This window comes from Marmota flaviventris, chromosome 2, assembly GCF_047511675.1.
Source record: "Marmota flaviventris isolate mMarFla1 chromosome 2, mMarFla1.hap1, whole genome shotgun sequence".
Lineage (NCBI taxonomy): Eukaryota > Metazoa > Chordata > Mammalia > Rodentia > Sciuridae > Marmota > Marmota flaviventris.
The window spans coordinates 108398928-108426109 of NC_092499.1; the positions used below are offsets into that span (position 1 = coordinate 108398928).

General features: G+C 32.0%; 1 protein-coding gene across 2 annotated transcripts in view; it reads right to left on the minus strand.

The window, feature by feature from the left end:
- Vps13c (vacuolar protein sorting 13 homolog C) overlaps window positions 1-27182 on the minus strand; it is a 196215-nt gene that overhangs the window by 37006 nt on the left and 132027 nt on the right. For both annotated transcript variants that reach the window (XM_027925076.3, XM_027925084.2), the window contains exons 47-64: window positions 26032-26144; window positions 23146-23315; window positions 21540-21787; window positions 20120-20349; window positions 18816-18908; window positions 17696-18061; window positions 17192-17278; window positions 15856-16005; window positions 15428-15692; window positions 14860-15020; window positions 13804-13925; window positions 12784-13078; window positions 11193-11582; window positions 9591-9695; window positions 8728-8892; window positions 6988-7116; window positions 6580-6713; window positions 2694-2820 (exon numbers count right to left, since the gene is read on the minus strand). In XM_027925076.3, coding sequence (XP_027780877.2) covers window positions 2694-2820; window positions 6580-6713; window positions 6988-7116; window positions 8728-8892; window positions 9591-9695; window positions 11193-11582; window positions 12784-13078; window positions 13804-13925; window positions 14860-15020; window positions 15428-15692; window positions 15856-16005; window positions 17192-17278; window positions 17696-18061; window positions 18816-18908; window positions 20120-20349; window positions 21540-21787; window positions 23146-23315; window positions 26032-26144 — 3350 coding nt within the window. The remainder of the gene's footprint in view (window positions 1-2693; window positions 2821-6579; window positions 6714-6987; window positions 7117-8727; window positions 8893-9590; window positions 9696-11192; window positions 11583-12783; window positions 13079-13803; window positions 13926-14859; window positions 15021-15427; window positions 15693-15855; window positions 16006-17191; window positions 17279-17695; window positions 18062-18815; window positions 18909-20119; window positions 20350-21539; window positions 21788-23145; window positions 23316-26031; window positions 26145-27182) is intronic.

The following is a 27182-nucleotide window of genomic DNA, read 5'->3' on the forward strand; positions in this document are numbered from 1 at the left end:
TGTAATACTCAAATTTTCAAAGATGCCTATTAATAAGATGAACTTTGCAAACTATGAAATTTGATATGTATTTTAGTTTCAATCTCAAATTATCATTCCAATGTTCTGTTTTCCATCTACATTATCTGTTAAAAATTAAATGGAAAAAAAAATAAATAAGGTATCAAACTCCAAAAAATGTGTTTAATTAACTTCTAGCATTTTAATGCAATGTTATTCACGGCATGAATACTTGTGGTGGCCCCTCATTTTCTGTCATATTATGACAATCCAATAGTTGTGCTTTGGATTATAGTTCATTGAAACTAAAATGCAATAATTTGCCATATTTTTTTATTCTGTTTGCCTATTAAATCTTCACTATCTTTTCATGCTTAAAATTTTCTTGTTGGTTAGGTTAAGACAGATTTCTTGTAATTAGCACATAGTTAGATACAATATTCTTTTTAAAGAAACACCATCTTACTGTGTTGCCCACACTGGCCTTGAACTTCTGGCAAGTGATCCCCCTGCATCAGCCTCCCATGTAGCTAGGCCACAGGCACAGGCCACCACGACTGGCTTCAGTGTTACATACTGTTTTTTTTTTGTTTTGTTTTGTTTTTAACTTAATCTGAGTATCTTTGTGACTAGAAGAATTTAAAGCATTTTCATTTACTGAAATAACTGCTGGGAAGCATGGTCTAGAAGGAAAAGTCTAGGACTATGAAGCCAGACAGAGCTGATTTTGAATCCCAACTAGCAGTCCTAAGTTATTACTATAAAAATTAATGATAATACATGAAAAGTATCAAGATATGATAGGCACTCAATAAAATGTTATTTGTCACTTATTATATACTTTCTTACACTTCTTTCTTAGAGCAAATTTTTCTTTAATTTTCTCCATTGTTTTAAAATCCCTTAACTCAATGATTTTAGTTCTACTAATTAATAGCTTTTTTAAAAAGACAATCTTTACTCCATAATTTCTCTAATTAAAATTTAGGATTAAGTGATATACATATTCTATGCACACAATATATTGTTTCCCCCTCTGTTTTCATTTTAATTTGTTGTCATTTAAAAAAAATTTCCCCTTGCTTTCCTCTTACTTCTGTTGTCATATCTTTATAACTTAGTTGAGGAGGTATGGCATATATTTTGAAATTTTTCTTCTGATAAACAAATTTTCTAAGATCTAACTTACCTTCTCAATCTGTATGATAATGATTCATTTTTCTTGTAAAGTTTTTTTTTCCATAAATCCTATTGATTTTTTCCTGTTTATTCATACTCAGTTGAGGAAATATCTATCTATTTATTTATTTATTTTTTGGAAAGATATGTTTATACCTTATCTAAGTTTGTCAAGAATAAATGGACTTTCTTTGGACTCCCTTTTCAGGACCACTTACACCTGGGCAGAACTCCCTTCTCACATCAACTTAGTGGACAAAGAAATGGTCCATTTCCTTGTTTCTAGATCACTTTTCAATACCTAAAAGTCTATCTACTGAGTAGTACCATCTGCTTTTTCAACTGCCTGTTTCACTAACAAAAAATAGAAACATTAGAAACTGAAATCTGTTTAAAAACTGACACTGTCCCTGGGCTTCTTCCTAGACCTGCCTCTGTACACAGACCTTCATAGCCCTCTCCATAATGCTTCTGCCACCTTCTCTCTGTGTCTGCAATGTTAATTCCTAAGAGTTGTGGTTGTTAAGCAGTATCAAATTTCAGGAGAGACAAAACAATCCCAGATAAGCATAGGGTCTCCTGGTAGAGTTACTGAGCATCTGAGTCAGAAAGAAAAAAGGATCGGGCAACTGAAGTCTTGTTCTTCTGCTGTAAACCTGAGAATTTGTTATGAAAGTAAAGCACAAGCAAACCAACAGAGTGCCACCAAACTGTCTTGGTGAAAATCACTCTAATAATCTCATAACATATGAACTAGCAACCTCATTTTTCAAAGATTAAGTCTTTATCTTTTATAGGCATCTCTGAGAGAATATAGGAAAAGATAATCCAGTCACTATTGCCCAATTACAACTTCAAAGTAAACATCAAGAAAGCCTTCTTAACAACTAGCATTATTGGACAATGGAATATGACACTATATGAACCTTTCTTCATGGAATATATCTCTACAGAAACTGGATAACATATCACGAATTTAAGAGCAATTCTGACATCAAATAGGAGGCTGGTAGATGAATTCTTAGGTTCCTTCCAGAGTCTTATATCAGAAACATATTTGATTAATTTAGCTATCTCAATATTACTTCAACAAATATTTCTTATGAGATAATTTATATGCTATCAAACTCCACTGATTTTAAAAAAATAGAGCCTTATTTAAAAAAAAAAAATGCTGAAAAACCTCAGTTAACAGTGGTATGGATATGTTTAAAGTTGTTTTTCACCAATCTTAAAATTCTTTCCTTTTAAAAAAGTTAAGAAGGTGCTTTACTTAACTTGGACAGGAAGGAACAGAACTACTTTTTAAATTGTAAATTTAAATTATTTTGACTCATCTACGATAAAATATTCAGTATGAACTGTTTGTAATCTAAAGTTCCAAAGTAACTTATTCTAAAAATATTTCCAATTCACTTTTAGTTCAGTAAGGACCAAGACAACCTGGTAAACTAGCTTGTTTACTTCCCAATCATCAGGAAAACCATATAGCACCTGATCCCATCAAATGATACCTTTAACAGATCATGTTCCCCAAGAGTTGCTGCATATCTCCATGTAAGTTTTCTTGTGCCAGTAGGATCCGCCCAGGCAAAAAGTCGAGCTTGTTTTGGCAGCAATTCTACTTCCTCCTGTGATCCACTAAAATACAATCAACAGAGGGAAAATTAGAATATCTTGGCCTTTAGAATCCCAGATCTGTAGTTTATTGAGAAGGGGATTTGCATACAAGCACTATGAAAGTGCTTCAGTTAATAAACCACAACTCTACCTAAAAATAAATACCTGAAAATGTCCAATAGACTAATACTTTTGATGTTTGGGGAAATGGAATACTATAGTATAATTTTCTTTCTAAAGGTTCATTGAACTATGAATTCATCCAAGAAGAAACATACCAATGAAATCCATTAAGGTAAATAAATTGGTACATAAGTGTTCACCTACAGAAATGGCTGTGATAGTAAATATCTTTAGTAGAAGAACTTCACTCAGTGCTGAAGTTTAAACTTTTGTTAATCAAATGCATACTTAAGATGTATTATGGGTCTCAGCATTAAAAAAAAGAAAGGTCCATGTGAAACAGCAGCATTTCCTAGGGACTTGCTGGAAACGTAGCCTTGCAGCCAACCCATAAGTTTAGAAACTATAGGTCCATATAATACAAAAACATTTAGAGAGAAGTGAAATAAAAGTAATCCAACCAGATTTTGATCCTTTCTGTACTTGTAAATCTGTTCCTAGATTCATACTATGAGAAATAAGAACAGGGAAATCTTTAAGGAATTTATATATTACATATATATACATATGTGTATATATATGCATGAATGCATTTATGAAAGTACTATTATGTACTTTAAAGGCTTAAATTTATTTGTTATAGCATTAAAGAAAGACATCATCAAAATGACAACATAAAAGTAATAATAAAATTCCAGATATAATAATAAATTCAATATCTCTCTCTACTCACTGACCTCCATTTAACCTTTTATTATCCCTAACCAAAAAACTACATTTCATTTATAGGACAAGACTAACTGAGCATTACCAGATTGCAAAGGGAAGGTAATACTTTAAAGAGTTTGTGAATATACTTAGTATACAACCAGAGATATGAAAAATTTGTGCTCTATATGTGTAACATGAATTGTAATGCATTCTCCTGTCATATATACATAAAAAAATTAATTAAAAAAAAAGAGTTGCACAGTTCTTTATCAGCAATTCCGAAATTCAAAGGCTCTAAAAGCCCAAAAACTTTTCTGTAAGTTTGTTGTCAAGAAAAGTTGGCAGCAGAAAGAGAAATTAGGAAAACTACCCCATTCATAATAGCTGAAAAAATAAATAAATAAAATGCTTGGAGCCAGGTGTCTGTAATCCCAGCAGCTTGGGCAGCTGAAACAAGAGGATCACGAGTTCAAAGCCAGCCTCAGCAAAAGCAAAGCACTAAGCAACTCAGTGAGATGCTGTCTCTAAATAAAATACAAAATAGGGCTGGGGATGTGGCTCAGTGATAGAGTGCCCCTGAGTTCAATCCTCAATACACCTAAATAAATAGTTGAATAATTAAATAAATAAATAAAGTACTTGGGAATCAATCTAACAAAAGAGGTAAAAGACTTCTACAATGAAAATTACAGAACACTAAAGAAAGAAATTGATGAATACCTTAGAAGATGGAAAGACCTCCCAAGCTCCTGGATAGGCAGAATTAATATTGTAAAAATGGTCATACTACCAAAAGCATTCTACAGATTTAATGCAATTCCAATTAAAATCCTGAAAACATTCTTCATAGAACTAGAAAAAGCAATCATGAGGGGCTGGGGTTATGGCTCAGTGGTAGAGCACTTGCCTAGGATGGTTGAGGCCCTGGGTTTGATCCTCAGCATCACATTAAAATAAATAAATAAATAAATAAATAAATAAACAACAACAACAAATAAATAAAGATTAAATTCTTAAAAAAAGAAAAAAGCAATCGTGAAATTCATTCAGAAAAATTAAAAACTCCAAATAGCCAAAGCAATCCTTAGCAAGAAGAGTAAAGGAGGAGGCATCACAATATCAGATCTTAAACTATACTACAGAGCCATAGTAACAAAAACAGCATGATATTAGCACCAAAACAGACATGTAGACCAATGGTACAGAATAGAAGACACAGAGACAAACCCACATAAATATAGTTATCTCATACTAGACAAAAGCACCAAAAACACTCAATGGAGAAAAGAAAACCTGTTCATTAAATGGTGCTGGGAAAACTGGAAATCCACATGTAACAAAATGAAATTAAACCCTTATCTCTCACCCCACACAAAATTCAAAATGGATCAAAGACACAGGCACTAGACCAGAGACTCTGCACCTAATAGAAGGAAAAAATAGTCCCAAATCTTCACCATGTCAGCCTGGGATCTGACTTACTTAATAAGATTCCTAAGGTGTAAGAAGTGATTGAATCAATAAATGGGAAGGATTCAAACTAAAAAGGTTCTTCTTAGCAAAGGAAACAATCGATAATGTGAAGAGAGAGGCTACAGAATGGAAGAAAATCTTTAGCATACCCACCTGAGATAGAGTATTTATCTTAAGAATATATAAAGAACTCAAAAAAACTTAACACACACAAAAAACCCCCACAAATAACCCAATCAATAAATACGCTAAGGAACTGAACAGAAACTTCACAGAAGAAAATACAATCAATCAACAAATATATGAACAAATGTTCAATATCTCTATCAATTAGAGAAATGCAAATCAAAACTACTCTAAGATTTCATTCTCACTCTTGACAGAATGGCAATCATCAAGAACACAGGCAACAATAAATGTTGGCAAGGATGTGGTGAAAAAGGTACACTCATACATTGCTGGTGGGACTGCAAATTGCTGCAATCACTATGGAAAGCAGTATGCAGATTCCTCAGAAAACCTGGAATGGAACCACCATTTGACCCAGCTATCCCACTCCTTGGTTTATACCCAAAAGACTTAAAATCAACATATTACAATGATGCAGCCATATCAATGTTTATAAGCAGCTCAATTCACAATAGCTAAATTATAGAACCAATTTAGGTTTGTTTTAATAGATGAATGAATAAAAACAATTTTGGTATATATATCGTATGTATAATATATATACACATGTATATAATATGTGTGTATAAGTGTGTGTATATACTATACATATAATATAATGAAATATTAATCTTAAAGAAGAATGAAATTATGGCATTTGCTGATAAATGGATGGAGCTGGAGAAGATCATGCTAAGTGAAATAAGCTAACACTAAAAAAAAACCAAAAGTGGAATGTTTTCTCTGATATGAGGATGCTAATTTGCAATAGGGGGGTCGTTGTGAAAAGAATAAAGTTACTTTAGGTAGACAGGAGTAAATGGAGGGGAGGACGTATAGGGGTAGGAAGAATAGAATGAATCAGACATGATTACCCTATATACATATATAACTATACAACCAGTGTGATGCTTCAACATGTACAACCAGAAGAATGAGAAATTATACTCCATTATATATGATGTATCAAAGTTCATTCTACTGTCATGTATAGCTAATTAAAACAAATTTTAAAAATTAAAAAAAAGTTGGCAGTAGAACCTAATTTGAATTGATGTGAAACTATTAATAGTTTTAATTTTATTCCACCTAGTGTGAATATTCATAAGTTTTCATGCATAAATATTAATGTGTTTCATTATAGAATACTGTCTCAAGACATGACCAGGGTATTAATAATAAGCAACACATGCTCCACATGACCTTTCTAAAATCTGAGACCATGTGGTATGTGAAAGCTAAATGTATCTCAGAAGTTACTGTGGCCCAATAAAAGCCAGAGTTTCCATCAATCCCCTTTCATACCTCTGTTTATATGTGAGGATGTCCCATGGTGTATGGTTTATTATCAGGGCGGGTGCAGATCCCTCATGGTAATCAGAAAAGGTTATGACAGTTGAATGTTCAGCAGTGTTAACATCCACCAATATACCTCCATTCTGTTGTAGGGAAAAAAAGTACATATGCCATGTATTGGTTTAACCTCACTTACATATGTAATTTCAATCAGTTATGTAAATACAAAGGCTTTTTCTTAAGTTCTTACTGAAAAGCAAACTGGCTCTGATTTCTTACAAACATTCATAAGGCATTATATATTGATATAGCAGCATCTTCAAATAATTAACACTAAATTTTTATAGCATGGTTCAGTGAAATGTGTGAAGCAAAAATTTTTAAAAAGACATTTTATTTTAAAATATAAAAACTTACAAGATCTTCTAAACTCAACAAAGTGCCATTATCCTGTTGGTTATAAAAGAATGGTTTGGAGGATCCTTCACAGCCCACCACTCTCACACAAAGTTTGCCTGACAAATTTTCGGGCCAAAATGGAAGGCACTGAAAACACAAAAATTAATATCAGTCTTAAAATAATGCTGTGATATAAATAAGATATTGGCTAATTAAGTTTTTACCTCTGAATCTGATCTTGATTAAATGATCACCAAGTTCCTTAAAATATTTCCTTTACATCTCATATTAAGACCATTGACAATATAATGACTATTATGTTCTATTTATGACTATTAACATTCACCAGAAGAATACAGATATATTAATCCATCTATATATACAATGTCATATTCACTCTATCATATTTATATGTTAAAATATGACAGCCAGCTATCCATCCACATGTACAATATGAGAAACCCAAAAGCATGTTCAGTAAGCACATCTCAAATACCTTGAATAATTAAAAATTATAATATTTATAACATTTACTTTTGTGCATATCCCATTTTACTTCATTAATGCATGAAGAATTCTTTCATAGACTATCTTATCTGAGATAAACCAGAAAGAGAATAGAAAACAGAGAAGAGACCATCATTAACCTACTGAAAGTCCTGACATCACCTTCCTAGCTATTTGAACTTAATCAAAAGTCATAGTTCTTTGAGCCTGTTTCCCTATTTATAACACTGGGGTTTTCATTCCTAACATTATAGAAAATGTCCTTCTGTTATAGAATACTGGGTAAATTTTGCTTCTGAATAAAAAATACTACTGTTGCCAAATCTACATCAAAGACAAAAAAATAAAATAAACAGTTATTGCTAATACACAGAGATCATTTGAAGTGCCTTGAAGAGACCATGCATCTTAGAGCTCTAAATACGTTTTTACTGAAATAAGAATCCTTCCTTTTGAGTCTTTTGCTAAGTACTTTTAAAAATAATTTCAGAACATTTTTTGAGCAGTACTAAAAATGAACTTCAGCTATCCTGAAGGTCAGCTAGTTTGACTGAAAACTGGGTCAAAGTCAAGGACTACTGCTCATCTTTGCAGTAGTACCCTCTTCCCTCACTTTATCCCTCATTCTTTTCACCTCATTAAATATTACTGAGCCTGCAAAGTTCAGTTCAAATCCCAACTGTACAACAAAGCTCAACCTTTTGATATAGACCACGAATGCCCATCAATTCAATTATCAATGACCTTGTTGACCCTGTAAAAGTGTTAACCTGATTTCTTTTCTGTAAAGTGAGAGAGCTGAATTCCAAGAAAATTCCATCTTCCCTACTCAGAAATTCTATAACCACTTATAACTTTGTTTACACTATCTTTCTCTCCATTTGTTAATTGATATACAGCTTAATCCTTGCCTATAAGATTATAGTTTCTTGAGTACAGAGACATCATCTTGACAACTGAGACTATACAGAGTACATTATCTATGTGTACTTTTCACAGTACATAGCAATGGTTTATATAAGGACTAGAGAAGGACAATTAATCATTTAGATTGAGATACGGGTAAATATCAACAATTATCCTCTTTTTTTAAAAACACATATATATATAATATAAAAATCTTTTAAAGCTGGCCATCATATTTTAACACATAAATATGATAGAGCAAATATGACAAAGAGATACACAAAATCCTTATTTACATGTCAATACTGGTTTCTATACTGTAGGAATACGTAAATGAAGACTTACCTCTGAAGAAGCAATATAGTTCCATTTATTAGTTGGCATTGAGCCATCAGATGCAATTTCACCAACTTCTAGTTCTAATGATGACTTGTTTGTAATGGTACAAAAGGGAGTCAGAGTAACTATTCGTGAAAGATTAAAACTGCTCATTTTGATGCTAACACCAACCTGTGAGAAGGAAACAAGTTTATTTCCTAATATTTTATGCAATCTCTAAAACCTACACATATTCCTTCATTTACACACTGATTCTTAAAATATTTTAAAATAAGAATTCTTACATTAAGTAATGAACATAAGCTATGAACATAAGATAATGAGTATCTTCTCACTAAAAAGAAAAATTTTTGTCCCCTAATATGACTCTATCAGAAACCAATTCAAGAACTTCAATCAGGAATTTAATGACACCTTGCAAGGACAGATTTAAAGTGTCCTCTGTTATTTTTATTAGACACTTTAAATATTCCAAACACAAACTGATTTATAATTAGTGGAGAGGCTCAAGTTTTGTGGCTTTATTATCTGTCATAAAATAAATAAAATAAAAATTTTGTAGTCCTAAAACAGTTCAGTTGGTATCCAATTATTCAAATTTATGCTTGGCAGGGACTGTACAGAATGAAGATTCTACCATGCCATCAATATTTACCAAACTACACACTTGGGTAGATTCAACCCATTGTATTAATCTGTGACAAATTCCACTTCTGCTTTATTAACAGTGATCAAAGAAACTGGTAAGAGAGACCTCTCCACATAATACTTTCAATTCTGATATCTGTACTCTTTAGGACCTAAGCGGTTTAACTGAATTGTGGGATTGGTGAATGGAGTCCAAGGTAAATAGGCAAGTCGACTCTTACCAGGTATTCCATATTGTTGGCAGGACACTTCACACACCCATAACTTCCCACTGTATCCAATGAGAAACTATTGGACCAAGAACTAGTTGAAATTTTTAACTGAACCTGTAACAGAGAATAATATCATCATATAAAAAACCTGAAAGATGATATTCATTTGATTTGATGGAAAGAACTGCAAGAAATTTCTTTAGTATCATAGGACACAAAAATACAATGATAGCCATACTACAAATGAATAACAGAACCACAGAAAACACTATGGAATGACAACCACAGCACAGCTCTGACTTTCCCATTTACCTAAGCAATGAGTATAGTGAACTGAAGAGACATTGTTTTTTTTTTTTTTTTGAAGTTGTAATGCAAAATGATATGTTCCAGTGTTAGACTTATTATATAGAGTTAACAGATTCTTAACAGTTTGAGAACTCTGAGAATTCATCTTTAATATTATTCAGCAGGCACTAAATGAAAGGTATTGTGAAAGTAAGAATGGGAGAAAGAAGGACCCAGTTCCTGTCTTCAATGAGCAACTGGACCAGAGAACAAGAAATACACACTAGTAATTATGATGCAAGACTCAATGTGACAAGAGCCATACAAAAGGTACAAAATGTTATCAGGGTGAGAAGATAATGACGCTAGGATTTAGAGAATGTCTTACAGAAGAAGACATACCTGTGCACCAGATTTAGTCTCACCCGTATCTACCCAACTAGATTATTAAAAAAAAAAAAAAAAAAACTGAGGATAACCAGAGGCCAGACACATAAACAGATAATCACCACTCCAAAACAGTGGTTCTCAAAGTGGTCCTCAGACCAGCAGCATCAGCATCACCAAAGAATCTATTAAGGATGTGGTCTCTCAGGTCCTACTCAGACAGACTGAATCAAACTCACTTTGGGGGACATAATTCAGTAAATAGTTTTAAAAGCCCATTCTAATGTACACTGAAATTTAAGAACTATTCTGAGAGAACATGAGTGGTATGTCCAGATTTATTTAAAATAGTCAGAAAATCTTCACACATATCAGGCCTAAGCAGAATGCCAAAGGACAAACTATAGATAACCAGGAAAGATGAGGGAAACAGGAAAAGGGTAGGGGAAGAGGCTGTCTAGGCAGAAGGTGAGGCATATGCAAAAGCCTAGAAGTGAGCACATGGGAAAGTAAAGAAGGCAGATGTGCATCTGAAGAGGAAAGAAGGGACCAGAACATAAAAGATCAGGCTCAAGCTTTAGGCTTCTCTACCCTAGCTTAATGCTGTGCCCACCGAAGACTCAGCTAATGTAAGTATATTCAGTCACCATATCTTTAGAAATGCTTTATCACCAGGAAAGTATATGAAATAAAACTATTTTATCTGTCATGAATTTAAGAACAGAAGTAATGCTACAGATAGGAGAGAAAGAGCAACTGAGTCTTATCAAACTGCTGTAGTTCCTGCCATCCCACTTGATTTTGCACTCCTTAAAGTCCCACTGGACTTAATTCACACCAATGGTACTTAAAAAACAGGGAAGCATAGTGTCAGGTTCCTAAGTTTCTAGAGAAGAGATTCTCCTATTTAAACTTGCTTTATGAACAAAAATATACCTTGTTTTTACTAAAAATGTTCTTCTTCTTAAAAGAGAATAAAATAATGTCCCTAAAATCAGCTGGATGTTTCACGTGAATATCTTCTGAACGATACTGAAGAACACGAGAAGTCTTGTTGATCAACCAATAGGGACTAAACACAGAGAGCACTAATCGGCTGCCAATTCGCCTGACATGTATGGACAGATCGACTGTCATCACATCTGTGGAGTCGGAAGAAAAGCACACAACAAAGAATTCGGGAAGTGTATCACATATGCGGAAATGTCCATTCCAGTTTTTGCCCAGGTATTTCACCAGGACTAATTCCATGATCTCTCCACTGATTCGTGAATGTAAAACATCAGCAGTACTGCCTTCGGTTAGTTCATGAGTTTCTGCTGTTCCCTAAAAATAAACACACAAAAAATATTTGCTCAGCAATTTTTGAAACTTTTGAAATAGCAAAATTCATGTTTTACACAAATGCTAAATTAACTACCAACTCTTCAAACAAGAACCTTGTTCAAATATTATGACAACCCAGTAATCACTAAGGACTAAAAAGAAAACACTGTGCCATAGCCACAAGCAGCACTGTCTTTTGGCCATTAGTAGGCCAACAATCATAAGTTTTGATAAAATATTCATATCTATATCAAGAATCCTGGGCTAGATTCAGAAATCCTGGCTGTTGTCCACCAGAGCTACATCATTAAATAAGCCTCTTAAGTGCCTGGGCTTCAGTTTCATCCTCTATTTAAATATCACACCTGATGGTTCCATAAGGATGGAATATGGAAAATGATATTGAACTACTCTGACAAGTTATCTATGGTGTAATTTTTTTTCAAAATAAATAATAGCAAAATATAAATCAGGGTTTCTTACTAAAACTGTCTTTTGTATAAATACTATTTAGTTCATTTAATTAATTTTTGTCTGTACAACTCAGGAATAGCTCATTGTTAGATTAAAAAAAAACTGAGGTGCCATACTCTGTGACTTTAAAATATCATAGCATGTACAAATTTGAAAGTATTTATCATACCCCACTACTAGGGAAAATATTTCTTATTATTTAAGACAGTAATTATTTTTGTTTTCATTAGAACTGTAGACCAAATAATCATACTATTAACTCTTTTAAATAAAAACTTTAAGATGAAGTATTTTCTCATTGATTTTTTCTCCCCTTTAGATAATAAAATTTTACTTAATGAATGAAAAGATGACTATGGTTCTTAATTTCTGATAGATGTAGCAAGGACAAGTATTAGGAATTGAGGAACTGAAGTGCCTATGTTTAAATCCTGGCTCAAATACTAAGTGGATATGGGATGGTGGGCCAATCATTTAACCTCTCCCTAACTCAGTTTCCTCATCAGTATCTACTACAAAAAGTTACTATAAAGACTGAACATGCCAATACATGTAAAGTACACAATACAGCTCCTGACATATGAATGCTATGCTGCTTTTTCCTATCATTAATATTATTAAAGCATTATCAACTATGCTATATAAAACACGGACTTCAACTAAAAATGCTATAAAACAAAACTAGAGTTCATTCTATACAATAATAAAAGCTAAACAAGAAATATACCTCAAGTAAATATCTTAAAGAATAGGGGAGAAGATTCCGCAGAGTGAGAGGAGGGTAAAGATGAATAATGTAAGCTGGATCCCAATCTTCCCCATGTGTGCTGATATAGCTTAGTTCATCAGGCACAGCAACTGTATTCACTATGAGAGGCAGGAAGTTGACTTCCACTGATGGACACTGCAACCTGCATCTGACTTCCCTGCTCCTGTGAAGTTCTTCCTTCCAGGAAATATAAGTGGTAGATTCTTTGTACTGATGCTCTAAGATTCCGGCTGGTTGAATAAACAATTGACATCTGCAGAAAAAGAAACCAGGAAGGAAAAAGTTTTGATTGAGATATAAGAAAAATAATCTCATTAAATCTTCTTGATAACTCTACAAAATAGGTACTATTATTCTTCTCTTTACAGGTTAGGAAGTCTTAGCTAAGAAAGGTTGGGAAACTTGCCCACAGTCACATGTCTAACTCACAGAGGAACTTTCTGGGAAAAAGCACTCTGTAAACAAGGGCAATGTAAAATTTTTTTCATTTCAAATACAAAGGCAGTCAGATAAATATAGATCTCAGATAATTCTAAAACATCAAATATATATAAAAAAGAAGGCATTTCATCTTGCAAGTTCATTAATAATATAAATGTGTTTTTCTGCACTTAAAAACTGTCTTAAACCTAAAACTGCTTTTATAGCTCTTACATTATAAAAATATAAGGTTATTTTTTTCCAGAAAAAAGATGCCTAGCCAGGCACAATGGTATATGCTTGTAATCCCAGAGACTCTGGAGGGTAAGGAGGAGGATCACAAGGTCAAGGCCAGACTCAGCAATTTAGTAAGACTCTGCCCCACAATAAAAAAAGAAATAAAAAGGACTGGGAATGTATTTCAGTGGTAAAGTACCTCTGGGTTTAATAACCCATACCAAAAACCAAAAACCAAACCAAAACAAAAAAACAAAACATAAAATTCAAAATATATATTACAAAGTTTTTAAAGCTTTATATATTCAATGAAATATCTACCTATATGAATTTAAAGGAACATGGAACTCCTCTTCAGGTCTGGCTATTCCAATGGGCTCCAATAGCTTAATATTCTTGACAAATTTATAGATGATAAATGCAATAGAGAAATGGTTTTTAATCTGTTAGACAAAAGGACATACAATAGTTTAAAAACGATAGACAAATTAAAAAGCTGCACGTAATTACTTTTAGGTCTAGAAGTTTTCAAACCCAATATTGGAAGGCATTTTCATTGGTAATTGAAAAATTTTAGGATAGATAAATGCAATGTATATTAAACTTGAGATCTAAATGAAAATTAAGATATTCACATAGTCCTATAATTACATGCTTATGTTTATTTTAGTTTATTATACTATCTTTCAAATATGCATTGCTCTTTGTCAATTTCAGTCAGATTTTCTCCATTACAACCATTTATGTATGCATCATATGACTAAACTAAATAGAAGAGCAAAAGCTATTTGAGAAGTACAGTATAAGTTTATTCTTGACTACAGTATATTTGCTGGAATCAATAATAAAGAGAGATTAATTGCCAAAATTTGAAATCTTTTCAATTTTTATCTGATGTTATAGAAATGAAGAAATGTCCTTTTGCTGATCATATATTGATCAGATCCCAAAATCTATAATGTGCAAAAGAAGAAAAATGTTTAATAAAGCCTTAAAAGTAGAAAATATTTATAGATTAAAATGCTAAATTCTTTTCAGGAAAGTAGATAATTCCAATATTTCTTCATATGCACTTGAAAAATGTGATTCCAAATATTGTACAAAGAGAAGGAACTATTATCCTATTTTACAACTAACGATAATTACAATATTCCTCAGTTCTGAATTTTTAAAAGAATACAAAAACAATTTCATTAATTTAAAAGCAGGAGATAACAAATGTATCAGACATTTAAAATAAAGAATATTATAAAATCAAGTTATAGAGTAGGAACCTTTTCAGTGCACTATAATGAAGTTCTACTATATATTCTTCTATTCGGCTAAACAATATTTTCTGCTTTAGAGAAAGTGACACAATTCACCCTAAAGCATTACCTGCAGGGGAGAACGCAGGGTAATTACTTTATTCCCTTCAGTTGCATCAATCTGTACCAAGACTGAATCAGAATGACTGGCATTGGGATTCCGTACATTGTACAATCGCCGTCCAGGTCTGGCAACAGGGATGTTTCCAACTTCTGTGTATCCATGCGGTACTAAGACAGAGCATAAGTGAAAATAAGTCCAAATATTTATTCATTAATAATCATCAGCACCTCAAAATAATGATGAATATTTTATAGAATTTGAGAAGGTAGTAATTACTATCAATATTTTAGGACTTCGGAATATCATTATTTTCTCTCATTGAAATCTTATTCTTTTTGAAGCATACTATAAGTTGTATTACTAAAGAACATTGAAATAATCTAGTTTTGCAAAGTATTTCTTGAATTTAATCTTTTTCAAGTTTAGAAGAAAATAAGACATTAGTTTATTAATTATTTACTCTAAGCCTTTAGAAAGTTGTCTCCCAAGATATCTGCTGCAAAATGTTTCTTTATCTCTTATCAAAAATAAGCCCACAGCAATTCCTAAGACATTCTTAAAATAACTAGCATACCAAAGGTCAGAGTGAAGAAGGAGCTTTCTTGACGGCTGAGTACACACAGTTTCCCTTGATGTGAAGGTTCCATGCTGGCATATTCCAGCTCCAAGTTCTGACCAGCATCCACATCATAAATGCCACTTTTCTCAGGGGGGCCCATCACTCTGAGATTACGATTTGGTTGCACCTTAATGGGAACACCTACAGCATTTTTTACCATAAAAGGAGCCCTGTCTTTTAAGGAGTAGTCAAAAGTAGAAGCAGCACCCTGTGAAAAACCCTGAAAAGGAATAAATCATCATCATTTTTACAATATGTATATTTCTTTCAAACATTTTACCACTATTACACATTTTTTAACTAATTTTGATGACAAAAAAATATCCATACATGTTTCATTCTCAAGTTCTATTTAATATATTCCAAACAAGAATCAAACATACTTTTGCTAAATTGTTGAAAACACTAAGACAACTTTTGGATATTGTTATATTCATTGTATCTCCTGAAGAAATATGAATTGCCATTTGTGGCTCAGGAATAAAATCATCTCCTGGCATCAAACTTTTGTCCTGTATTTGGTTCTTCTTTACCTATAATTAAACAATATAACAAATTTAAGTTATCAGTCAATAATAAAATTAAAATATAGTATTGAATTCTTCTAAATTGGTTGCTTTACATTAAGGCTTTTCAAGTCTCATTTTCAAAAATATTCAGAGCTTCCCACTGACTTAGTGCAGATGAGAAATCTTTCTTTCAGTGCATAATCCATGGGAAGATGCTTTTTAGAACCATAACATGAAAGCACTCAAAGTCAGCTACTAGATTTGCCTCCTGTGGATCTCCCAGAGTACAACTAATTACTTAGTGTGGACTAAGTGATGATTATGAGTTGATTAGCAACCTAAGACGGCCCCAAATTCTACATTAGTCCTTATTTGGTGGTATCATCTGGAAATAAGTTTTTTCCTTCTGTTTTCTACAATTAACACATATACAAAAGTAATACTAGCTTTCAACCAGCCATCAGATTCAACCTGTTGCAGTATCACAATCATGTTTTTATTCTAATAACATTTCAAAAGGCTGTAAAACATTCTTTCTTAGCTTCTTTACATCAGAGAGACAAATACCACTTCTAGTTCATTATTCAGAGTATATAACACCTTCCCGTTATTCTAGAAAAATGTGCTTTGGTATATAGACTTCTGAAGTGCTCTCAAGTAATACATAAAGAAGTAATACAAAAGACTTGTTCATAAATAATAATAAAATTCTCTCTCCACTTTTTTGGTCTGTCTCTTAAAAATCACTGAATATCTCAAAGAGCTTCTAAATTTATCTGAGTTACATCTACCTATATCCACACTATTCAAAATGAAAACATAAGATTTTAATACACATTTGAAAATGTTAGATTTAAGTTATTTAATGAAAAATAACTATATAAAATATATAAATAGTGAGAAATGGGGCATTTACAAATCGCTTCAGCACCTGCCTTAAGAGATGAACTCTGATTTCTATTGTGCACTCAATCTGGCTCAATATTATATTCAAGAAATCCCTTGGAAACTCCATAGTTCATTCATGAGAGAATGAAGACAAAAATGATATGTTATGTCTGAGTATTACCATGAAAAGAGTTTTAATCACATGGACCCCTTGAAATGGCTTCAAGGATCCTGGACTGCATCTTGAGAATCCCTGAACTAAAAAATATTAATAAATATACAGAGTGTCACTCTATACAAAAATATTTTACGGTTTCCTTACATTAACCTTTAAATTCCATTGTCGCTTCCCCTCCACTCTCTCAATCAGTGGCTCCCACACAGCATGGATTTCATTGTAATAGTGAACCTGAAAAGTCAGAATTATGTTAGTCTTTCAACTTTAATTATATAACTCTGTAACTAGCATAGAAAAAAAATGTCAAAAACCATTTATAAACCCCACTGAAAGATACAAAAAGTGTCAAGTGTATTTCCCTTTATCCTTTCTTTATTGTCTTAAACAAATTATTTAGCCAAAGATTTCTTAAAATCAATTCCCACAATACAATTATACATCAATTTATACAAATTAAATGTTAAAATATATTATCTATTCATATATGTATTTGTTGTTACCATGCATAAACAAAAAATATATTATCTATTCATATATGTATTTGTTGTTACCATGCATAAACAATAGCAACAAAAAATCTCATCTCTTGATTCTGCAATTGTACTTTCAAGAAGTTGGCTCTGAAGATTCTAAATGATGTATCCATACCTGTAGTGTCATGTCAGCTGCAGCAGCCATCAGAGAAGTCCAATTTTTAATACTGCCTGAAAACATAGACTCTGCCAGTAATAAAGGTACTGTTCGATGCCCAAGGCCACATTCTAAGGTAATCTGAACTGACTCCACAGTAATAGCACAATTTTCCTCTATCCGTGGTTGTTCACTGTCTCTGAAATTTTCTGTTAATTCTGTTGCCAAGTCAACACCAAGAAACCAAGAGTTATAATCACTAATAGATCTGACATCCCAAAGATTTTCCATTTCCTTAGATGTATCTTTAGATTCAACTTCTTTTGCCTTTGGAGACATAGCAGCCATGATTGTCATCACAGTATTAAGAATTATGGGTGAGATCTTTATAAAGGAAAGCAGAAAAACATTTAGAACAGATTCTTTCCCAGATGAGAAGAATTAATACATATATGATAGAGCTTTAAAAATTAATTAAAATTTTAAATACATTAAGTTCACAGCTACAGAAAACATATTATTGGCATCAACTATCTAATTTTTGCATCCTTTGGAAAGAAAAAAAATGGATTTCAGAAACCATTCTGAATTTCCATTTGTAACTGGGCACAAAGTCATATTTAAAGAATCTGAATGCCACTAAAGAATAGAGAATTTTTTCAATCCTTTAAATTAAAAAAGCAAAATCTAAAAAGTTATTTCTAGCACACACCTGTCATTACAAATACTTTGTAAGTCAAATAAAGCATTTAATCACTCACTTATTAAACTGATTCAAATTTTACATCAAATAATGTAATTTATTTCAAATGAAGTAATGGCAACCTCATCTCACCACCCTTTCTTCCCTCTTTTTCTCCCCATTTCTCCTCTCCCCTCCACATGCATGCAAATATAATTGAGAAAACCACTCTGATCTTTAAAAAATATTAAAAAGTATCCTTTCAAAGGAAATCAAAATAAACATTTACATTAAAGAAAATGTCTTTTAATGTTAGAGGTCTTTGATTTTTCAAGATGACTAACACAAAGCTGGAGTGGTAAGAGACATCAAAAGATACCATTTTAAGTAACTGCAAATATACAACACTGTTAGAAAAATAAGAATTTTCACCCAAAGAACATGATAGGTACTAACCTTAATTATAAATTCTTTAACCATAATGTTTATGTTTTGTTTTCCTGAGGCCCATGTACATTTTTCCATAAATAATGAGCAGGGCTGTAAGACCTAGAAACAAATAAATGAAATTCACACTTCCTTAGTAACAGTTTCAGTAAATGTGTAACAGACCCTTATGAGAGCTACCTCTTACTCAAGCTTACTATTAAAAGCAAAAAAGGAAATCAAATTAACTAAGAACTTTGTAGGAGGGCTTCTGTGAACTATGACAAATCTATGAACATTGTTAAAGAACATTTAACAGTTCTCATAACTTTTTTCATTCTAAATTGTCAAGTAACAATGCAACTTATTATTAGAAGTTTAAAATGTTTCCTTTTGCTAAAATATTTTCATTGATACCCGCTGTAAAATATATTTTTGAGATATCTATAAAAATGAACCAATAACTGTAGTAAGGTAGATAAATGACCATTTTCAGATAATTAACAATTTAGTCTTGAATACCACCAAAAGTCCTTATTAGAATGAATCTCAAATCTTCAAAACTGATTAAAATGATGAAGTCTATATTCTTATTTACAATTAAAGAAACAAAATAATTTTGCCCCAAACTAAATGGGGTAATTACTATGGCATAATAATTTTGAAAAAATTAGGATGATCTTTCAATGAAGTGATTACTATAAGCCTTCTGTGACATATCAAAAGATGATCTGTCAAAGAACATTTCATGATAAAGTATATATGAAGCCTAGAACTATATTTTTATGCAAGTCTCTCAGCCCACAAATTTTTAAAAATTTAAACTAACACTGCCAATGAGTCAAATAACAGTGGTCCTTTTATCATAAAAATTATCACTAACATTAAAAAATAATTGGTGTTAATTGTTAATTAACTAAAATCATATTTTTCAATAATGATATGAAAATAACTGAAATTAACTTTTAATAACAGAAGAACACCATCTATTTTGGTTCTCTGACTCCATATAAATTTTTCATTTCAAAATTAAATACTCATTCATTCACTTATTGGGCATACCACAGCGAACAAAACAATAACTAAAACAAAAAATACTGATGTGTACTACAATTTAAATACTATTTAATAGAGGATAATATAAAGAAAACTAGTCTGAAGGTAACTCCTACTTTTATTACCAGCAGCTATAATTAAGTTATTTAATATCTTTGGAACTTAGTATCCTTATCTGAAAAACCCCAAGGTTTTAGTAAATAATCCGTAAAGTCCTTAAGAGCTCTCCTACTTAGGATTCTGCCCTTCTCAAAATTATGATACAAGGCAATTCTTACTGTGGTAATGTTTTTCCCTCTCTTTTCTCTGAGAAAAGGGCAAGCGAGCACTTTTAGATCTCTCACAGAAGCTTCCATTATCTGCTCAAGTTCAGATGTTGACAGAGAGAGGTTACACTGGAAGGAAGCTGTCAGAGCAGGAGCATCAGCCTTTGTCAGGTTGGCAACAAACACCACTTCCGGATCTGTGATCATGGCCTTTAAAGTTATATTTGGTCTTATAGAATCATCTGAAGAAACAAAAAAGGGAACAAAAATTTTTTAAAGTAAATTTTCACTTATCTATACATCATCTACTAGTTACTAAGTTGTTCTCAATATTCTTACTATGATGGATATGTTGAAGTTAATACTAGTAATTGGTTTATCAACACTAATTATTAAATGATATTATCAAATGCTGATAGTACAAGAAAACATAATTTGAAACCTGTCTAAAAAAGTTCATTCTCACTTTGATATTTGATTTAGTTGGGAATAATGGTGTTTTGAAATTCTTGGGCCAGAATTAAGGTATGTGCCTGTATATACATATGATAATGTATTATGCTATGTTGCAGCAGCAAGGAGGGGAAAACTAGAGAAAGAACTATCCGGGAGAAAAAAAAGACGCTGGTAAAGCAGTTAAACTGTTGTCATTTGGTTTCATCCAAAACTCCATAATCAGTATCATATAATGTATAATATAAATATATTTAATGGGGCTAGACTTGTGGCTCAGTGGTAGAGCACTCATCTAGCACATGCAAGGCCCTGGGTTCGATCTTCAGCACCACATAAAAATAAAATAAAGGTATTGTGTCCAAATTACAACTTAAAAATAAATAAAATAAATAAATTTAATATGTAAATAACTACAAATAAATAAATAAATTTAATATGTAAATAACTACAGAGATATCAAGAATGATTACTACTTAAGAAACATTAAAAGTAAATGGAAAAATAATATTTGACCTTGCCAATAAAAGTTAGTTTTCCAATCTTGTTGGGTGCTGCACTGGAGGAAAAAAATGCCTGATCTTAAATAATTATAAATGAATACAGAAAATCACTGATTTACTTGGTAATGCTAGAATATAAAAAAATTACAGAGTTGAAAGTGACTTCAGCATACATCTAGGTCTGACACTGGTAAATTTTCTGACACTTTAAAGTATTAAAAGGTGATAGGGTAGTCATGCTAGGTCTCATTTTATCTTTTTAATTGCTCTTCAATGTGCTACAATTCTTTAAAGCCCAATATATTTCTACTAAACCTTGCTCTTAAAAATATTTTCTCACTAAAGCTTTTATATAGAATATGTTTAAATTTGAAAGTCTAATTTACTTTCTCAAATTCTCTACTACTCTTTCCTTCTGTTTGTAACTTTTGTTAAAAAGCACAAGTAGTCATCTCTAACAGGTAAATTCTGCTAACCTTTCTCTATCTTGACTTTCCCTGTGGCAGTCTGTCTTGGTGGAATCTGTATTTCTTTTGCCATATTTTCAGGATTCTGTGGCATGGCTTTGATAAAGAAATCTGCCACAGTCATCAGAAACTCCACACTGGCACATACATATAGCTTGTCAAGAACAGCCTCAATTTGACTTCCATTTTTGTCTTGTTTGTAACTTATATCAATCATAGAACTGTTGTTATCTTGGTCATTCTTTTTGTCTATCATCCTGAAACAAACAAACAAACACCATTATTTCAGTTCTGCTGAAATAAAAAAGATGAAAGTTTTCCTATACATTTTAATGATCTTTCTTTCACTTTTCAGTTTCTAATCTGAATAGAAAACAGGACAGTGTTAACTGGTATGTATTTACCTAATTAGCAACCAAGACATGGTCTCCTAATCCCCAAAGTAAGATTTATGTGATTAAGCAATAACAGAATATTTTAATTAGAATGCAATATTAGAAACACCAATGATTGGGGCTGGGGTTGTGGCTCAGAGGTAGAGCGCTTGCCTGCCACACATGGGAGGCCCTGGGTTCCATCCTCAGCACCACATAAAAATAAATGAATAAAATAAAGATATTGTGTCCAACTAAAAAAGAAACACCAATGATGCTGGAAACAAATTTAGGCAATTAACAAAATATATCAATGTGGTTCATAAAACATAAGACAACCTCTATTTTATTAAATAAAATCTTGCTGAAGGAATTTATTTCCAAAGATCATCCTATGCACTTCGATTTGAAAGTATTCACTGCAACTCAAATCAGCAAGTGTTTATTAAGTGTCTTCACAAATAGTTCTTATACATCTTCACATGGGCTAGGAAGACCAGACTACCAAACAGATGGTGGCATTTATCAACCTTACCTACAGAGTTGTGGACTGCTAGATATGAAATTTAAAAACTAGAAAAGCTGGGTGCATAAAAGCACTCTTTCTTCATTTATTAATTTCTCAGAAAAATAAAGAACTCAGAACTATCCAGTATGTATTCAATGAAGTCCAAGTTTAGTAACACAGGTTTTTTTCCCTTAAAAAAAAAAATCAAGTACAAAGTATTATGTGTTTCATTAGAGAAAGGAATACAAATATAATTAAACTATTGTAGTCAGATATTTTTCTCTTTATAGTAGGCTGATCTATGTTAAACTTTCAAAAACTAGGTTGATAATGTTATCATGCTAGGGATTCAATTCCTATTAAAAGTAAAACAAAATTTGCAGAATTGTTTTGAAAGACACAGGCCAAAAAAAAAAAAGATCCATAGCTTTAAGACTGCCTATAGGAGATAATTTGGGAAAATATATTACCAACATATCACTCATATGAATTTAACAATTAAAATTCATATTCTCTTAGTCCTCATTTTCAAGATGGTACTCCATTTTACTAATAAACTTCCCTTTCATTTAAACTAAATTAAATCAAATCTAAAGCTAAATCTGATATTAGCACTACTTCTTAATGCAATTCAAATCACAAGGTATGACCAGAAGACAGATCTCTTTTGATGATCCCACGCCCAAATGCCTGGTAACAATACCAAATGCAAAGTCAACCTTAATGTACAAACCTTGATGTTGCTCTCTCAATGCCTTCTCTGAGATCATCAAGGGTGCATGTCTTAAGTTTAAGGCTGACATTTACTGAACCATCCTTGAATATCTTCCCTGCAGAGGCCATCAGATACAGTCTGAGCTCACCAAGGCGGAAACTGTCATTATGAAATGCAAGTTTGGATTCCTGTGGTGTATTTTTCAAGCAAAAAAATAAATAATCTTTAAATATTACATACTTATTTTTAAACATATTTCTTAATTCAGAGCCTAAAAATAAATAAATTTTACAGATTTTTAAAAGTATTAGTGCTAAAACACACAAATGGATCCAAGAATAATATGCATGTTTATGAATATAGACATGTATACAAGTAAATACATGTATGTATGTGCTGACATTCAACAATGGTTAATGTATAAAATTAACTTGATACACGGTCTGATGCAAATAAAAATAACCATGAAACATTTGTGTCAGTTAATCACATGATCTACTAAATATTTAAAGAGCTCTTCTATTTAAAAAAAAAAAAAAACAGTGATAAGAACTATGGAGTTTATGAGAAAGGACCAGGTTGATAGGTGATCTCCATGAGCTTACAGATTAAAGAAACATCACAAAAACACAACTGTAAATTGTGAATGATAAAATACCTTGTGATAAATAGTAATTTTATTATTATTTATATCTTTCCACATTTCAATATTATCAAACATTGGATATTAATTCCAAGTTTATTCAATATTAAGTGGCTAGGTAAAGAATATATATAATGAAAACTAAAGAGTCAAATAGATCATTATGGGATAGGAAAAATTCATGGAGAAAGTGAGAACTTCACTGCACACTGGCGGCTAAATGGGATTAAATAGCTAAGAGGATAGAAGACATTCTACATTGGGTAAAAACAGTTGATGTTTCAAGATGCGTTTCAGGGCACCAAGTAGAGTGATTAGGCTTGAACATTCCAATTAAAGGATGCTAGGGAATGAAATTAGAAAGAAAAACAGAGGCCTAATTAAGGTCTCAAATCCCACAATAAAGATTTAAACTTTTATTTACTCCACCATAACACAAAAGTCTAAGTACTCTAAGAAAAACGAGATTTCATAAAGAACAGATCCCATCTAAGAAACCAAAAGCAAAAATACTTCATGGAAGTAAAGGACATCAGTCACAGCTTCTCAGTTGGGTCCATGGCCTTGGTGAGAGGTATGCTGGTGATGTGCAATCCTTGGCACACTGGTTACTCTACACCTTCACTATTCCAGACAGTTTATTACATGCAAGTAGGTCAGAATGACATCATTATTGGGAAGTTTCTAATACATTTAACTTATAAAAATGGAAATAATTCACAAACTTCTGTTCTGTAATTATGGTTAGAAATGACCTGTGACAATATAATGATCACAACATAAAATGTTTCCTAATACAGTTACTGATATAGACAATTTGGACCACTGGATGTATTTTTGTTGTTGTTATTTGTATTTTTTTTCCTTTTCATAAAGGGACACATACATAAACACTGAATATTCCTATTAGAATGGGAATTTGCAAATGGTTCCATGGATTCACTTAGGACACTGAACTTGTACCAGTGTCTAGGATGGATGAAAGGAAGCCACTGCAGTACATGTGTGAGCCACTAAGGGTCTCAAATAAAGCAATGTGAGAACTGACAGAACAGAACAACATTCAGTCAAAGAAAAACTGATAGAACTCAGTATTTATATGAATAAGAAAAGAGAACAAAGAAGAAGCAAAGAAGATAGCAAGATTCTAAGGCTGAGGAACTAGCAGATGACTGTCCTTAAGGGAAATGAAGATCGCATTTAACTGTCCATTTTCTACTAGGTCATTTTCTGATGTTTTCATGAATATTAAACATTAGAAATGAAGGCAGTTTACTGCACAAATGACAGACATTAGCACAAAGCTCAACAGCAACAATATATGAATACTATCTAATTTTTAGAAAACATTATGAAATATGAATTTGTGTATAAAAATGAAAATTAACAACAGATACAATGCCTATATATTATATGACATATATTATGGATATTAACATGATATAATTAACTGATATAATAAAATGTTTTTAGAAGACTATATATAATTAATAGCTTTCTAAAATACCAACGATATATTATTTAGTTCAAATCATTATAGCACTAGACTTCCAATTTTTTAATTGGTATTCTTTTTTTTTTTTAAAAGAGAGAGAGAGAGAATCTTTTTTGTAGATGGACACAACTCAATGCCTTTATTTTTATGTGGTCTGAGAATCGAACCAGGGTCCCGCCCGTGCTAAGTGAGTGCTCTACCGCTGAGCAACAATCCCAGCCCAAATGGTATTCTTAATATAAATCTACCATATATAACATCTATTCAATATAAACATAATTAATATGCTTATATCACGGATAATCATCTAAGGCTCCAAAGCCACTACTAAATTATTTTTATTAAATAGGTTTATATACATACAAATAAATACACAACCTATGTAATAAAATTGAGCGTATAATTAATCACTCTTATATATAAAAGTCCTCCGTTAGCAACAGTGCAAAATGTGCTTTGGTGCTGATGTTACTTAAGAAGAAATGAACCCTGAATGATTTTCCTTAGCCTAATAAACACTAAAACAGTGAAGACCTATTAAAACATTTTTAAAGGGTCATATCAAAAAAATGCCAGGGGCTAGAGTTGTAGCTCAGTGATAGAGTGCTTGCCTCACATCTGTGGGGCACTAGGTTTGATCCTCAGTACCACATAAAAAATAAATAAAGATATGTGTCCATCTAAAACTAAGAAATAATATTTTTTTAAAATGCCAATATTCTAAAACAAAGCAAAGAATTTTTCTCTACAGAAATTTAATACACACCTGATTGATATCATTGTTATAAAGGACAATGGAGAGAGATTCAAAATGAAAGTCATATTGGAGAGTAACATTCTGGCCCACAGAAGGCTTTGAGTCTGTCAAATGTTCTTGATCTGATAGAACAAAAAGAAACATGAATATGAAATTTAGCAAGATTTTAAGTAGGTATATTGCTTTGTACATATTTAAAATCTGGGACTATGATTTATTATTCTTAGTTTATATCCAGCTTCCTAATGTTCTTTAACTCATAAGACAATAAAAATGACAACGATTATTCCATATATTTAGTACAGGGCAAAGTGGCAGAGGCAAATTATTCACAGCTTTAAAAAAGAGAGACTATCTCATACAAAATAATCAAGACAACTTTTAAAAAAGTCCCTCCAAAGTAAGACTTATAACAGAGGTATAATTATAAAGGTACTTTTATCTAACTGATTCAAGCCATTCTCAAGTGATTAAGAAGTTGGAGTACAGAAAAGCCAGATTTTTTGCCCTGAATTAGAGAGCAAAAGATACTCTGCTAGTCAAGCACTCTTCTCATTATCTTTATTTATCTGTATTACCTATTACCTCTATAAGAACAGAATGCAACTGTATTACCTATTACCTCTATAAGAATAGAATGCAACTCAACAGCAAAATATGTCAGGTGGGGAAGCCTCTGGAATTTAGTGAAGACGTTTAGAGAAATATTTTAGTCTTTTGTCTCATCTTCAGACAGATAGGACAGATGAAACAGATTCTGCTTTCAAACACTTTTATAATATGATTCTATAATCCTTTTGGAAATTGATTCTAATTTTTCGATCATTCTATAGAAAAGGCCACTCTTGTATAATTTTAACAATGTAAGGCTTCCCCAAGATGGGAAACCCTAGTTTGTTTTTGTTTTTCCTCTACTTTTCCTGAAAATAATGTATATTCCAATCTTCATTATTTTGCAGCTTTCCACCTGAATTCACAAATTTTCCGAAGGGCCACATCAACCATATAATGAGAACCAGATACACAAATTAGATCACAGCTGAACCTTATGAGATCATTAATCACATAAAGTCTGCCTGTCACGATTTATTCATCTCTACATAGTTTTGGTCTATAACAATGACCTGCTCATCTAGCATTTGTCTACATGGTAGCACAAA